General features: G+C 39.6%; 1 protein-coding gene across 2 annotated transcripts in view; it reads left to right on the top strand.

Moving 5' to 3' along the window:
- The window catches only part of l3mbtl3 (L3MBTL histone methyl-lysine binding protein 3), a 181,940-nt gene that overhangs the window by 134,870 nt on the left and 29,878 nt on the right, over positions 1-17,192 (top strand). For both annotated transcript variants that reach the window (XM_067984557.1, XM_067984556.1), the window contains one exon: positions 1,574-1,708. In XM_067984557.1, coding sequence (XP_067840658.1) covers positions 1,574-1,708 — 135 coding nt within the window. The remainder of the gene's footprint in view (positions 1-1,573; positions 1,709-17,192) is intronic.

Genomic DNA, 17,192 nt, shown 5'->3' with positions numbered 1-17,192 from the left:
TTTTGTGGTCCTGTCTTTAATAATCATCATGATCATCAATATATTTCTTTTGCCTTGTAGCCACAGTCCCATTCTAGATACTGACTTTTCACACAGAGAGCATGTGATGTGACTGATGTGAAGACTGTCAGCTACATAAAATAACCTTTAATATTGTAAAGTATTAAACACTCCATTACTTTTTTTTTCCAAGAAACAGCACTGAATTGTATACAGTACTATATCGTGCAAATGATTTGTGCATGTCATTTTTTCCAGTGATTAATCTTTCTGGTGACATTCACACCTAATTCTCAGATCCGCATTCTCTTCAAGCAAGGTTCTGCGCTGGGAGTGGAGCCTTACAAAATTTACTCTATAATGTATGCAGTTTTTATGTACATTAATAAAAATGAACCACACAGTAATTTGACTTAAATTAAAACAAAAGTATTCCCTCCCTGATATTTTTTCCATTTAACAAAAAAAAGTGTAGCTATTTAAATTGAGTTGTTCATTAATTGGTGGGACGGAACGTTGCATCGGGTTAAACAATGGCCTTTCACCGCTGGTGCGTGGGTCGAATCCAACCCACAGTATTAGAATGAAAGTCTCATCTGCTGGCAATAAGATGTATGTAAAATGGGTTGAGCAGCATTGATGCAGTTGCTAGTTAACATGCTAGTTACGCTAAACCTTTATAAAACACTGGTTAGGTCTCAGCTAGAGTGTTGTGTTCAATTCTGAGCACCAAATTTTAGGAAGGATGTCAAGGCCTTAGAGAGGGTGCAGAAGAGATTTACTAGAATGGTACCAGGGATGAGGGACTTCAGTTACGTGGAGAAGCTGAGATTGTTCTCTTTAGAACAGAGAAGGTTAAGGGGAGATTTGATAGAAGTGATCAAAATCATTAACGGTTTTGACCGTAAATAAGGAGAAACTGTTTCCAGTTGCAGAAGGGTCGGTAACCAGAGGACACAGATTTAAAGTGATCGGCAAAAGGGTCAGAGGCGACATAAGGAAACATTTTTTTACGCAGTGAGTTGTAATGATCTGGAATGGACTGCCTGAAAGGATGGTGGAAGCAGATTCAACAGCAACTTTCAAAAGGGAATTGGATAAATACTTGAAGGGAAAAAATTTACAGGGCTATGGGGAAAGAGCAGGGGAATGGGACTAATTGGATAGCTCTTTCAAAGAGCCGGCACAGGCACGATGGGCCAAATGGCCTCCTCCTGTGCTGTACCTACTATATACCTACCATGACAAAACGGTCCCTAATTTCGCACAAATTGGCAATCACTCAGAGAGGTCATAGTGTAATTATGACCTCTCTGAGTGATTGGTGTGAGCAGTAGAAAAATGTCTAACTGGTGAGAGGGTGTGTTCTTCTGTATTTGTTGACCAAGGCCATTTGTTGAGGCAGAAGGAATTTTACTCCTTATCTCACCATGGACGCCAGATTTGGTATACTGTATGCCTGAAATAGAAAATGTTTCACTCTGCAGCACTAACATCTTTTAATTTGATGAGCATAAAATTCACTTTTTAAAAAAAAATGTATTGATTCACATTTAAATTGTTTGATCTACAGGAAATGCTCAAAGGATCTTTGGCTCTCAGAACCTGCTGTTCAAGGAAGGAGAAATGCTGAGGACTCTGTCTCTGATGAAGAACCACCATGCAAAAAATCTCTCGTTTGTGCTAGCAAAGGAAGAAAATACCCCAGGTCAGTATCTTGTACAAATAGTATTTGTGTTATGAATATCTTGTTTATAAAATACCCAATACAAGATTGCTGTTCTTGTTAATTACAGTAATTATTGAGTACAAGATTCGGTGTAACCTGTGAAAGTCACATCCATGACAGGGTGCACGCCTGTGTAATCCTACATTTTTACATTCTTAGATATATCCTTTGAATATGTACTTCTTGAATGGTACCTAATTGTTATTTAATATAGGCTGATCTTTTTCCTATGTTAAAATACACTTCAACACAACAGCGTCTGCTGTGATTTTTGTTGACTGCTGACTTTGTTGAATTTTAGAGGTCAATTCTGTAAGAATTTTACTTACTTTACTTTTAAGGTTGCGACTGGCACAAATTGACAGTAAGACCAATTCGTTCAAAACAACTTAGACAGATTTATTAAACATATGCATCCATATAGTTTAACAAACAAGACAGTAATGTACAGGTATTATACAGGCTTTATTTCCCGTTTTTCCCTTGGACGATGGAGATCCTTAACTTCTTTTTCTTGTTCCGGTTCTGGCCTTTAGGGAACCTCCTCATGTCCTTCTTGGCTCGTTGTCCTTCTCCGCCGTGTGGTCTGAACTTGGCATCCCTCTCATACCTTTTTGGGTGCATGGCCACCTCATGCACAATCTCTTTGAGCTCGGTGATTGGGCCTCAGCTGCATGGCCATCTTTCAATTGGTTCCTTTGCTCGCGTACAAGCCTTGGCCTATAGTGTCCCTTTTGTTAAGTACCTCGTTTAGCTGGTGCCGGGCCATGATTAGATTAATCTGCTGCCTGGCACCCCTTAAGTACTCGGGTGTGCGCTCATTGTGGCTCTTCCCGTCCAAGCCATGCTTCAATCACCTTCTGTCACTTCCTTGCTGAGTTCAGCAGGGCCGTCTCATCAGACTCCGCCCATTCAGGGAAAAGACAGAGAAGTTCTTGCTGTGGGGTTTGATAAACCAGCAGGGTTTCAACCAGCTTCAGCTGCCCCTCCTGCCATAGTCCCAGGAGGGGAGAGAGATCATGTACATCTTTATTATTTTAACCACACAGTAATTCTTATTATAATAACAGGCTTTCCACGTTATTTTTCCTACAACAAGATTGCTGTTCTTGTTAATTACAGTTACTATTGAGTACAAGAATCGGTGTAACCCATGAAAATCACATCCATGACAGGGTACACGCCTGTGTAAACCTACATTTTTACGTTCTTAGATATATCCTTTGAATTTGAATATGTACTTACTGCATGGTACCTAATTGTCATTTAATATAGGCTGATCTTTTTCCTACTTTTAGAATCATAGAATCATAGAAGTTTACAACATGGAAACAGGCCCTTCGGCCCAACATGTCCATGTCGCCCAGTTTATACCACTAAGCTAGTCCCAATTGCCTGCACTTGGCCCATATCCCTCTATACCCATCTTACCCATGTAACTGTCCAAATGCTTTTTAAAAGACAAAACTGTACTCGCCTCTACTACTGCCTCTGGCAGCTCGTTCCAGACACTCACCACCCCTTGAGTGAAAAAATTGCCCCTCTGGACCCTTTTGTATCTCTCCCCTCTCACCTTAAATCTATGCCCCCTCGTTATAGACTCCCCTACCTTTGGGAAAAGATTTTGACTATCTACCTTATCTATGCCCCTCATTATTTTATAGACTTCTATAAGATCACCCCTAAACCTCCTACTCTCCAGGGAAAAAAGTCCCAGTCTATCTAACCTCTCCCTATAAGTCAAACCATCAAGTCCCGCTGGCATCCTAGTAAATCTTTTCTGCACTCTTTCTAGTTTAATAATATCCTTTCTATAATAGGGTGACCAGAACTGTACACAGTATTCCAAGTGTGGCCTAACTAATGTCTTGTACAATTTCAACAAGACATCCCAACTCCTGTATTCAATGTTCTGACCAATGAAACCAAGCATGCTGTATGCCTTCTTCACCACCTATCCACCTGTGACTCCACTTTCAAGGATCTATGAACCTGTACTCCTAGATCTCTTTGTTCTATAACTCTCCCCAACGCCCTACCATTAACGGAGTAGGTCCTGGCCCGATTCGATCTACCAAAATGCATCACCTCACATTAATCTAAATTAAACTCCATCTGCCATTCATCGGCCCACTGGCCCAATTTATCAAGATTCCGTTGCAATCCTAGATAACCTTCTTCACTGTCCACAATGCCACCAATCTTGGTGTCATCTGCAAACTTACTAACCATGCCTCCTAAATTCTCATCCAATTCATTCATATAAATAACAAATAACAGCGGACCCAGCACCGATCCCTGAGGCACACCGCTGGTCACAGGCCTCCAGTTTGAAAAACAACCCTCTACAACCACCCTCTGTCTTCTGTTGTCAATCCAATTGGCTACCTCACCTTGGATCCCGTGAGATTTAACCTTGTGTAACAACCTACCATGCGGTACCTTGTCAAAGGCTTTGCTAAAGTCCATGTAGACCACGTCTACTGCACAGCCCTCATCTATCTTCTTGGTTACCCCTTCAAAAAACTCAATCAAATTCGTGAGACATGATTTTCCTCTCACAAAACCATGCTGACTGTTCCTAATCAGCCCCTGCCTCTCCAAATGCCTGTAGATCCTGTCTCTCAGAATACCCTCTAACAACTTACCCACTACAGATGTCAGGCTCACTGGTCTGTAGTTCCCAGGCTTTTCCCTGCCGCTCTTCTTAAACAAAGGCACAACATTTGCTACCCTCCAATCTTGAGGCACCTCACCTGTAGCTGTCGATGATTCAAATATCTCTGTTAGGGGACCCGCAATTTCCTCCCTAACCTCCCATAACCTCATGGGATACATTTCATCAGGTCCCGGAGATTTATCTACCTTGATGCGCGTTAAGACTTCCAGCACCTCCCTCTCTGTAATATGTACACTCCTCAAGACATCACTATTTATTTCCCCAAGTTCCCTAACAGCCATGCCTTTCTCAACCGTAAATACCGATGTGAAATATTCATTTAGGATTTCACCCATCTCTTGTGGTTCCGCACATAGATGACCTTGTTGATCCTTAAGAGGCCCTACTCTCTCCCTAGTTACTCTTTTGCCCTTTATGTATTTGTATATTTAAATATTTTTAAAATATACTTTAACACAACAGTGTCTGCTGTGATTTTTGTTGATTGTGCTGATTTTGTTGAATTTTAGAGGTCTATAGATGTTCACAAATTGTAAACAAAATGATAAAAAAAGCAAATGAAATGATACGTGCCTATTAGCAGTTTTTGATTTATTTTTAATTAATTAACTTTTGTGGCAATTCCACATTCCAAGTAAAACACATCACTACATCACTATCTCATGTCCCATAGAATCAGCAACTGAAAGTCATTTGAAATTAAGAGGATGGAATAATTACCGGGGGTGGGGGTGGGGGGAGCGGGGAGAGGGGAGGCATTCAATTAGAAACTATGAACGGTACCTCTGAGCTATAGCTTAGTATTAAGCATATATGTAGTCCATTGATAAAAGACAGAATTAACATTTTGTTATTTAAACTAATGCGATGATATGCTAGGACCTTGTATGCAGATAAATAATTGTATCTTCATTCCAGCATCCTCCACCTTTCATTGAGGAACACGGTACTTTTAAGATGTTTTGATGATGATGGTGTGGCACCCACATGATTCATCATTATTTTCCCCGTAAAGTTTGATGAATAAGTTTGCTACTGAAATTAAAATTTAAAAAGTGTCTGAAATACTAGGCAAATCTCATTCACTTGCAGTACTCCTCAAATTATCTTAAAACTATGATTGCAGAAGTGAAGAATATGTTAAAAATACTTGATGCTGTGTTGATTTAGTTAATGAAATAGTTCCTATTAGTGCTAATTTGACTTGTATCGCTTTCACAGACATCATTTTGAACCTCTCTAATATTTAATTATGTTAACTAATCAGTTGGGTTACCAGTAAATGTAATCGGTGAAGATTTGAAACCCACGAATTATGGGTGGGTCTGGCTACTTGAATTTACTACGTGAAAAATACCCACAATAGGTGAAAATGGTCAGATTATATTTCATCATAAATAGTAATATTTAGGAACATAGGAACAGGAGTAGGCCATTCAGCCCCTCGTGCCTGCTCCGCCATTTGATAAGATCATGGCTGATCTGTGATCTAGCTCCATATACCTGCCTTTGGCCCATATCCCTTAATACCTTTGATTGCCAAAAAGCTATCTATCTCACGTTTAAATTTAGCAATTGAGCTAGTATCAATTGCCGTTTGCGGAAGAGAGTTTCAAACTTCTACCACTCTTTGTGTGCAGAAATGTTTTCTAATCTCGCTCCTGAAAGGTCTGGCTCTAATTTTTAGACTGTGCCCCCTACTCCTAGAATCCCCAACCAGTGGAAATAGTTTCTCTCTATCCACCCTATCCGTTCCCCTTAATATCTTATAAACTTCGATCAGATCACGCCTTAACCTTCAAAACTCTGGAGAATACAACCCCAATTTGTGTAATCTCTCCTCGTAACTTAACCCTTGAAGTCCGGGTATCATTCTAGTAAACCTACACTGCACTCCCTCCAAGGCCAATATGTCCTTCCGAAGGTGCGGTGCCCAGAACTGCTCACAGTACTCCAGGTGCGGTCTAACCAGAGTTTTGTTTAGCTGCAGCATAACTTCTGCCCCCTTGTACTCCAGTCCTCTAGATATAAAGGTCAGCATTCCATTAGCCTTCTTGATTATTTTCTGTACCTGTTCATGACACTTCAATGATCTATGTACCTGTACCCCTAAGTCCCTTTGGACATCCACTGTTTTTAGCTTTTTACCATTTAGAAAGTACCCTGTTCTATCCTTTTTTGATCCAAAGTGGATGACCTCACATTTGTCTACCTTGAATTCCATTTGCCACAATTTTGCCCATTCACCTAATCTATCAATATCCCTTTGTAATTTTATGTTTTCATCTACACTGCTTACAATGCCACCAATCTTTGTGTCATCGGCAAACTTAGATATAAGACTTTCTATGCCTTCATCTAAGTCGTTAATAAATATTGTGAATAATTGAGGCCCCACGACAGATCCCTGTGGGACTTCACTAGTCACATCCTGCCAATGTGAGTACTTACCCATTATCCCTACTCTGTCGCCTTTCGCTCAGCCAATTTCCTAACCAAGTCCGTACTTTTCCCTCGATTCCATGGGCTTCTAACTTAGCTAACAGTCATTAAGTGGGACCTTATCAAATGCCTTCTGGAAGTCCATATAAATAACATTTATTATACTCTTTTTCAAAGTTGTTTAGTGAGACATACACAGATGTGTGGTCAATGTAAAAATGTAGAATGTAGTAAACCCTGGTGAATACAAGTAGTGAAACACAAGCAAAGATCTTACTTGATTCATTTCTACTGCCAGTGCTATAAAGAGCATGGCCTCGATAGTTACGAGGAGGCGGGGACGGTTTCTCTCTCTCTCTCTCTCTCTCTCCCCCACTCTCATAGTTGATAGCAAATTGAATCATCTCTGGCTCAAAGGTATAAATAATTGTCATTTACTTTTTCTAATTGTCAACAAAACACAGAAGAAATAATTAGTTAGCTTCAAAATTCAACTAGTCTTTTTTTATTGAAAATTGAACTATTAGCATGAGAAAAGACACAAGGCTCAATTTTAATTCCCTCTGCTCGGTGTAAACGGGGTGATAGTGACCCACAAATGGCTTTGGGTCACTTACCAACCCATTTAAACTGCCACTCTGGCTACTGCCATCTTGGGAAGAGTCCTGAGATGGGGAGGCTGCTTGTAATGTGCAAATTGGGGTCCTACATAGGACCGCAGTTCAAGTTACAAATGGGTGGGGCGTGCACTACACACGCTTTGCTTATTTGTACCAGGCGGTGAGCGGCCTAACCAGCGGTTCTTAAAAGGACCACTTGAAGCCATTCACAAAACGGCGTGGGAATTGTCTAATTATTTTTTTGATGAGGAGCATGAGGTCCACAAAAAAACTCAAAGTCCTCTGCCTGCCTATCTGAAACCCTTCTCCCCCCCCCCCCCCAGCTCCAACTGTCTACTAGTTCAGCGTGGGAGTTGTCTGATTTCCCGCTCTCCCAGAACCAGCCAGCTGCAGCGGGGCACTTATTGGTGCCCGCAGCTCACTGGCAGAATGTAAATGAGGCCCGGGCCTCAAAATGCCTGAGCCTCATGCCGTCAAGAATGGCTCGGCAGTGGGAGCACTCTACCGGTAGTTAAAATCGGCCCTACTCTCTTTGTCTTTGTCTCTTTCTGATCCTAGTATCTCTTTCTGTCCCTGATCCATTTCTCTGGCTCTCCCTCTCTCATTTAATATACCATCTAAAATTCATAGAACACAAAACAAAAGCTACAGCAGGTGTGCAATCAGTACATTATTGTTTTTTTTCTCACTCTCTCTCTCTCTCACTCACACACACACACACTCAGTTTTTAGAAAAAAAACCTCAAAAACAAATTTTACCTGAATAAAGTTTTAAAAATGTATTCTCTTCAAATATTTTTGAAAAACACTGAGCAGAAATTGCTAGAAGCTAAAGCAATAAAGCAATCAGTACTCCAGAATGATACCAAGGATGAGGGACTTCAGTTACGTGGAGAGATTGGACAAGCTGAGTTTGTTCTCTTTAGAGAAGAGGAGGTTAAGGTGAGATTTAATAGAGGTATTGAAAATTACAGTGGGTTTGATAGAGTAAATAAGGAGAGACTGTTTCCACTAGCAGAAGTGTCATTAACCACAGGACACAGATTTAAGATAATTAGCAAAAGAACCAGAGGGGGGTGATGAGAAATATTTCTACACAACGAGTTATTATTATCTGGAATGCACTGCCTGAAAGGGTGGTGGAAGCATATTCAATAATAACTTTCAAAAGGGAATTGGATAAATACTTGAAAAGGAAAAATTTGCAGGGCTATGGGGAAAGAACGGGGGAGTGGGGCTAATTGGATAGCTTATTGAAAGAGCCGGCACAGGCTGGGCCTCCTTCTGTGCAGTATGATTCTATGAAAATAAAACATTCAAATTGGAATTTGGTTTTGAGTCACCAAACCTGAATCTTGGGTGCATGTTTTTTTATTCGAAAAGAATTTTCTAAGTGAGGGTGCAGCTGCATCTGTTAATTAGACATGGATTATGACATTTTGAAAAAGTAATAAAAGTAGTTGATTATCAGAAGCCTGTGGGAAATGATTGGTGGATAAAAGCATTCGGACTGTTTGAACATGTAACATTAATTTATGTAACATCTTTACATGGAATGTACAGCATAGAAACAGGCCATTTGGCCCAACAGGTCCATGCCAGTGTTTATGCTCCACACGAGCCTCCTCCCTCCCAACTTCATCTAACCCTATCAGCATTACCTTCTATTCGTTTCTCCCTCATGTGTTTATCTAGCTTCCCCTTAAATGCATCTGTGCTATTTGCGAGTTCCACATTCTAACAACTCTCTGGGTAAAGAAGTTTCTCCTGAATTCCTGATGATGTCATGCCTACCATGTTAGTCTCCCTGGTAAATACTGAGGCAAAATAATTATTTAATATTTCTGCCATTCCACTGTCATTACCTGTGAATTGATTGTGTGTATCCCTTAGTGGCCCTATCCCTATCCTGATTTTTCTTTTGTTATTCATGTGTAGAATACTTTACTATTTCTTTTTATATTCCTTGATAATTTCATTTCGTAGTTTCTCTTTGCCTTCCTAATTATTTTTTTTAACTTCTTGCCTACCCTTTTCGGATTCCCTTTTGTCATCCTCTCCTTTGTTGTCTATGTAATTAGTGTATGCCTTTTTCTTTAGTTTCAATTTTGTCCTTATTTCTTTATTCATACATGGCCCATCATTACTGGCTAGTCTGTTCTTGCTTTTTACTGGGATATATTTCTCCTGGACTCCATTGATCACCGTTTTAAATGTTTCCCACTGCTGTTCTATTCTTTGTTTACAGTAATTTTACCAGTTTATTTTCCCTAGTTCCAGTCTCATCCCCTTAAAATTAGCTTTTTTCCAATTTATTACTTTGGTCTTTGTCTTACTTATATCCTGCTCAATCTTTACCTTAACCCTTATTATATTGTGGTCACTATTGCCTAGATGTTCCCCTATGCTTACTTCTCTTATCGCTGTTCTGGTTTATTTCCCATTACTAGATCCAGCAATGCTTCCTCTCTTGTTGGGCTTTTTACACACTGGGTAAGAAAGGAGTCTTGCACACATAGTAAAACTCCATTCCATGTACCCCTTTACCTACCTCTTCTTGTTGGTTTATTTGGGGATAGTTAAAATCTCCCATGATTGTTATTTTATGTTCTTTACTCATTTTACATATTTGCTTCATATTTCTTCCTCCACCTCCTTTCCACTATTAGGTGATCTGTAGTATGCCTCTATTAGCATGATCGATCCCTTATTTTCTATTTCAAACCATATGGATTCTGTTTCTATCATTCTGTTAGTTATGTCCCTTTTTTCTACTGTCATTATATTTTCTCTGATTAGCACAGCTACTCCAACCCCCCCCCCCCACTTCTTCCTTCCTTATCCTTTCCGATTATGTTATAACCTGCAATATTTAGCTGCCAGTCCTGTTCCTTATGTAGCCATGTTTCATTTCTTCCTATTACACCTGGTTCCTCGCTATGGATTATTGCCACCAGTTTCCCTGTATTATTTTGGACACTGTGTACATTGCTGTACAGGCAGTCTGTTTCATCTTTAATAGTTGTTCCTTTTACTTTATTTTTAACAATCCTTTTCTACTTCTGTTTTATAACTTTTTACTCCTTGACCATTTGTGTTATCTTTATTCCTCACTCTGGTCTGACCTTTACACTCATCTCCTGTTTCTTTTATCTTTAAGCTTTTGTTATTGCTGCCAGATCCCTCCCCCCATCTTGCTAGTTTAAAGCTTGTGCACGGCCCTATTTATCTTTTCCGCTAGGACTTTGGTCCTATTCTGGTTCAGGTGAAGCCCATCCTGAGATTACCACCCGTGAAGTCCTGCTTTTTAATTTAGTTCCTAGCTTCTGATATTAACTTAGCAGGACTTCCTCCTTGTTCTTATGTCATTGGTGCCGACATGGACCATGACAACTGGATCCTCCCCCTCCCTTTCCAAGTTCCTCTCCAGTTACTCCGAGATGTCCTTTACCCTTGCACCAGGTAGACAACACATCCTCCTGGACTCTCGGTCGCGACTGCAGAGGATGCTATCTGTCCCCCTGATTATAGAATCCCCTATAACTACAACCTTTCTATTCTGATCCTCTCCCTCCTTGGACTATTGCATGCTCCAAGGTGCCATAGTTAGCATTCTGGGCATCCTCCCCGAAGCCATTATCCTTATCCTCACAGGTATCAAGTACCTGCTGGATAGGACTACTATCTGTGGGACTTCCTCCTCTACCTCCACCTTCCTTATGTGTCAGAGTGTCTCTAACTCACATTCCAGCTCAAAGACTCTGAGTCAGAGTGTCTCAAGCCAGAGACATTTACTGCAGATGTGGCAATCCAGGACAGTCTCGCTGTCCACAATCTCCCACATATTACAGTCTTGACACACAGCCTGTACTGGCATCTCTACTTTTTATTTATTTTATCAGTTGTTTATTTCCAGGACTAATAAAATCACTTGAGATCTAGATTATATTTAGTAAATAGATTTAGCTTGATTTCAAAATATTTAATAGTTACTTAGTCAATTTTTTTAATTTTATGTATTTTTTTAATTTAAGTTTTAAAAGTTGATAGATTTGTTTATAGTCCCTTGATTTAAATCGCTTAGCATCTCCTTCCCCCTCTGCACCTAATTCGCAAACTCACTAAATTCCCAGTTGAAAGTCCTCACTGTGTTAGCACTTCACTCCGTTAGAGGTTCACTCTCTTTACTAACCTCTGTGCTCAAGCTCCTTTAGAAACCAACAAACCTGAAAGGGTTATCCAGAATTTTTTTTATTTCTTTGGCTATCACGAGGTGCAAAACCTTGAAAGAAGGCATCTGGTTGTTAGCATGGCAGTGTCAGGAACGAATTGCTTTGCTTAGCAGGTGAAAATTTCTCTTGTTTCTTCTAGACAGCAACTCTCTTAAGCAACCCCTGATTTAAAATGTAATTACGGACCTGCCCACAGGTTAATATATTACCATAGGGCAAATACAGCTGTAATGTCAAGGATCAGAAAGTACTCCGGGGGTAAAAATCACCTGATTTAGTGTAAATATACATGCAAAATTGAGAGGAAAAATGTCATATAACGGTGCAACACTGATGCTCTTGGCATTTACACTGACCGTTGACATCAACTGAAAAGTCAAACTTGGAAATGAAAGCGTAGGGGTAAATAATTTCAGATTATATTTATGTTAATATAGCAGTCCATAGGGATATATCAATGCATTTGATGGAGGTGAAACCCAACTCTGCTTTAATGTGGCTTGTTAATTTTCAGAGAAGAATCATCTACATATTCAATCTGTCAGTGGAAGAGAGTTACAGTATTTGATTTTAAAATAACATGACAATTTTTTACTAGACTGGATAGTAACTGCAAATTATATCATGAATAAATTTTGGAAGAATACATTTTGCAGTGCTCATAGGAAACTTATAAAATGTATAAGTTGATCACTTTGTTTCTGCTATATTTACTGACATGTTCCTGAAGCTGTCGGTGTTAGTTGTTCTGGAATATTGCAGATGTAACAGCCATCTGCTGTTGTCTTGAGTAAATGACATTAAATATGGGATCTGGAATTAAGCAGGTGGAGTTCTCACAGTGCCTAAGCAAATTCATCCAGTATGTAACTGAGCTATTAGCTAGACTAATTAATGTTGTTTTAATGTTGATGTTTAAAATGAATGGGATGAAACGAGTCTGAAAATCTAGGCCATATGGTCCATAAAAGCAACAGGTTTGATCTCCAGCCTGTGTTGAATTCACTGATCTCAGCTTGGACAGCAGTGCAGCTCTATGGCCACAAAATTAGCTTTGGACTGAGCTAGGGAGGAGAAAATCAGCCTGGCTTCTTACTCCTAGTAATCATCCAGATACCCCTGCTGGAAATCTGTATGTGTGAACAGCATTGGGCTTAGCTTTGATGCATCCTGTGCTTGAATGGCCTATCAACACTTCATTTAGGCTCACACATGAAATATGGGCCCTTATCCACAGTACTTGAGAATCCCAGTGGAACCGTATCCCAGTAAACAGTCAGTGCCTTCAGGTGGGGAGGAGAGGGAAGAGAGTTGGCAAGAAAAACCAAAAAAGACTACATTGGACTAAGGAGCTGAATGACAGTTAAAAAAGACAGTATGGATTATAGTGTTTCAACATGTTTCTGACTTCATTAATCATAGGATAAGCCAACTAAAACTGTACACTTTATATTATCGACAACAAACAGTGGTTTCTCAGCACAATGGAGCCAGAATTTCTCATAAAATGACTAAAGGAGACATTTAGGAACAATTATTCTGTTCGCTGGATTGTCTATGTGACAACTGAGAGCCTATCAACATACACTGGTATTGACTAATTTTATCCGCTGTCATGTATTTGCATACGGATTTGTATACAGCCCAACTCAAATGGTTCTCATCACGTTTCTAAACTTTATTTTGCTGAAATGCATATTTTTAAGTACTTTAGGAATATGTCAGTGAATACTGTTCAAAGATATATTTGTGATCTGAAGTAACATTTGTACAAGATTTATATAAATAAATTTAATCTTTTCATTGCCCATGATGTAATTTTTTTTTGTTATAATGTCTCTTTTTCCTCTCATCACTCTTAGCATTTGATGCTTGATTATGATGGAGTAGATTTTAACCTTCACTGTTAGGTGGTAAACTGGCAGTTGTGAATCAGCCGCCCGTTACATACCCCACTGGATTTTGCTTTCCATTAACGTCAATGGCATCTATAACGAGCGAGATCTATAACGGGCGGGATCTATAACGGGCGGGATCTATAACGGGTGTCCAATCGCTTCTGCCAGTTTACCACCCAGCGGTGAAAGTTAAATATTTGGGGATGTATCAGTGCTTGAGTGCCAAGCCTTGGTTCCCCCTGACTCAGTATTCTGCCTTGATTGCTTGTGATACAGAGATTTTAGAACTTAAAGCATTATTTGGCAGCATCTTTTACTCTTGTGTATGGCCTAAACATATTTTCCAAACAATCTGTAACATTGCAATTATATTTTTCTATGTTAGGTAGCTAATTATTAGGATCCTTATGTTGGTCTGCATGATATATGGTTGCTATTTTTATACAGGGAATGATATAGTACATTTTTAAAAACTACCTTGCATACAGGAACTCGGTGGTTGTAGTGGTCTGGTCTGGTGAGCATGTCAACTTTTATTTCTTTAGCAGTCAATATTTTTTCAATGGCGCAACTACATCCTTGCCCTTTGCTTGGAGACTGTTTTGGGCTGCCTCAATCCTTCCAAGGTCATTGAATATTTTCTGTAATTGTCTGAATCCTTCTATGCTTTTGAAATTCTAATACTTTTTTCTGCTGTTAATGAAATCCAGGCATTTAGACACCCACATGGTATAGGTGACAACCTGAGCTTTTTGAGCTTATAATTTTTAATCATTTTTTTTTACTGAATATAGGAAGCTCTAGTTCCCTGAAATGCCCCTATATGTTAGTATGATTTGGTAAACCACATTTGGTTCGGTGACTGCCGGCAAAAAATAAGTCCCACTTGTTAAGAGGTCAAGAGGGTCGTTTGCAGTTGTTAACTTTATTTAAATTTTCATTATTATTAGATTCCATTGAATTGTTAAACTTACCATCTATGACTATGTGAGAAACTTGCTTATTAATGATTAATTGCTTTATAGTTACTGACCAAAATTGCCTTGCCTAAAAGATAATTACAGGTTATATAACATTTGTATTGTGTGAAGTGATACATTTTGGTAGGAAGAATGAGGAGAGACAATATAAACTAAATGGTACAATTTTAAAGGGGGTGCAGGAACAGAGAAACCTGGGGGTGTATGTACGCAAATCTTTGAAGGTGGCAGGACAAGTTGAGAAGGCTGTTAAAAAAGCTAATGAGGTCCTGGACTTTATTGATAGAGGCATAGAGTACAAAAGCAAAGAATTTATGCTAAATCTGTATAAAATACTGGTTAGGCTTCAGCTGGAGTATTGTGTCCAGTTCTGGGCACCACACTTTAAAAAGGATATCAAGGCCATGGAAAGGATGCAGAAGAGATTTACTAGAATGGTACCAGGGATGAGGGACTTCAGTTATGTGGAGAGACTGGAGAAGCTGGAGTTGTTCTCCTTAGAGCAGAGAAGGTTAAGAGGAGATTTGATAGAGGTGTTCAAAATCATGAATGGTATTGATAGATTAAATAAGGAGAAACTTTTTCCAGTGGCAGAAGGGTCGGTAAACAGAGGACACAGATTTAAGGTAATTGGCAAAAGAACCAGAGGCGACATAAGGAAACATTTTTTTAAGCAGCGAGTTGTTATGATCTAGAATGCGCTGCCTGAAAGATTGGTGGAATCAGATTCAATAGTAACTTTCAAAAGGGAATTGATAAATACTTGAAGGGAAAAAAATACAGGGCTATGGGGAAAGAGCTGGGGAGTGGGACCAATCGAATAGCTGTACCAAAGAGCCAGCACATGTACAATGGGCCAAATGGCCTCCTTCTGTGCTGTATCATGCTATGATTCTATGATTACAGATCATTTGAACCCATAATATTTTTCAATTAAAGACCTTTTTCTGAAGAACTGTTGGTACTTCACAATTTTTAAGTTGGAAATTGGTGTTACAAGATTTAAAGTCTGAATATCATAAGGAGACCAGGCACAACACTGAAGGGAAAGGAATATGGTCACATATCTAACCCGTCTAAAAATAATTGTGTGTCATAGTTAAGTGGTAGCAGGATCTGAAAATTAGAAATGCTACAGTTGGCTTCAGCATCCTTGGGTTAGGGAGGGGAAAATCAATCAGGATTCCTGTGTCATCCTTGACTCCATGGTAGCACTTTAACCTCCGAGTCAGAAGTTTGTGGGTTCAAGCTAGTGCACAAGTACAAAAGGCTAATGGAATGTTGGCCTTTATCTCAAGGGGTTTGGAATTCAAAAGTGAGGAAGTGATGCTTCAGTTGTACAGAGCCTTGGTCAGACCCCATCTGACATACTGTGTTCAGTTTTGGGCAATTCACCTCTGTCCCTGTGTGCTTCTGACTTTAAGGCCATGTATAGTAATGAATCCTCTAACAAGACTGTGGTTTCCCTCAGTGGGATAAAGACCAGTTCTTCTCTCCCTGCAGCCAAAAGCAGTGCCACTTATGAGCCCACACTTTCCCTAAGTCAAAAACTGATCAACTTACTATATATTACTTAAAAGAAAAGCACATACCAGATGGAAGATGGGCAGAATTTCTCAGGGTTAGATTCATAGAAAAGGTCCCTCATTTCCTCTACACCTCTCAGTATCCTCCTATTTATTGTGTATTCCCTTGCCTTGTTTGCCCTCCCCAAATGCATTACCTTGTGTTAACTACATTGTAAACATTTCCTGTGTGCATTAGGCCGAACTTTGCTGTGAGCAGCAGACGAACACCATTTGTTAGAAAGTCTATGGGCAATTGCAAGTCTATGAGCTTTTGCGCGGCAACTTCCTCTACATTAGTCAGCCAAAAAGAACGGCGTCCTCTACAGGGCATCTGGGACCTGTGTGAATGTGGCAAGCAACTGTCTATCCCTGTAACCAATCAGATTGAAGCATCATTAATATGCTGCATAGAGACTGAACCAGGAAGTGTAAGTTAGAATAGTGAATTCAATGTCAAATCAGGTATAGAAAGCAAAATAAGGAGAGGGTAAGAAAGATTGAATTAAGAGACAAAGATAAAAGAGACAGAAAGAAAACATAAAAAAATAAAAATTTATTTAATTTTTTTTTAAATGTCCAACACTTAAAATCTGAAGGAATGAGACTCCACACTTGTCTAAGTTAACTTTCAGTTCCAGAGAGGTTGTTTGGCAGTCATTAACACTTACCACACCGTTAAAAGGGTACTCACATCGGAATGGACGAGCCATAACTTTTAATGGCGAGATTAGTCTGTATCTGCGATGTCAGTGCAGGAGCTTCACGTCGTTCCATTCGTTTGAATGGGGAGCCGGGGAGCCAGGCAGCGAAATGCCGTTTTCGCGGAGCTTATGGAGGAGGTTCGCATCTCGTACAGCAACTTCTGGATTTCCGTGTTTAAGTGCACATATGCGCTCGTTGGAAGTTGCTGTACTATTTACACAGAAATAACAGTGAGCACTGTTAGCTTCATTGTTATTTTTACAGCAAAATCCGGCCCATTATTTCAAGCTAAATTATAAATGCATTCTAAAAGAATGGGTTATTGATTTTGCTAGAAATAA

The sequence above is a fragment of the Heptranchias perlo genome, chromosome 5, assembly GCF_035084215.1.
Source record: "Heptranchias perlo isolate sHepPer1 chromosome 5, sHepPer1.hap1, whole genome shotgun sequence".
NCBI classification, from domain to species: domain Eukaryota; kingdom Metazoa; phylum Chordata; class Chondrichthyes; order Hexanchiformes; family Hexanchidae; genus Heptranchias; species Heptranchias perlo.
The sequence above is the reverse complement of the archived record's forward strand: the minus strand, read 5'-3'. Positions and strand labels throughout refer to the sequence as shown.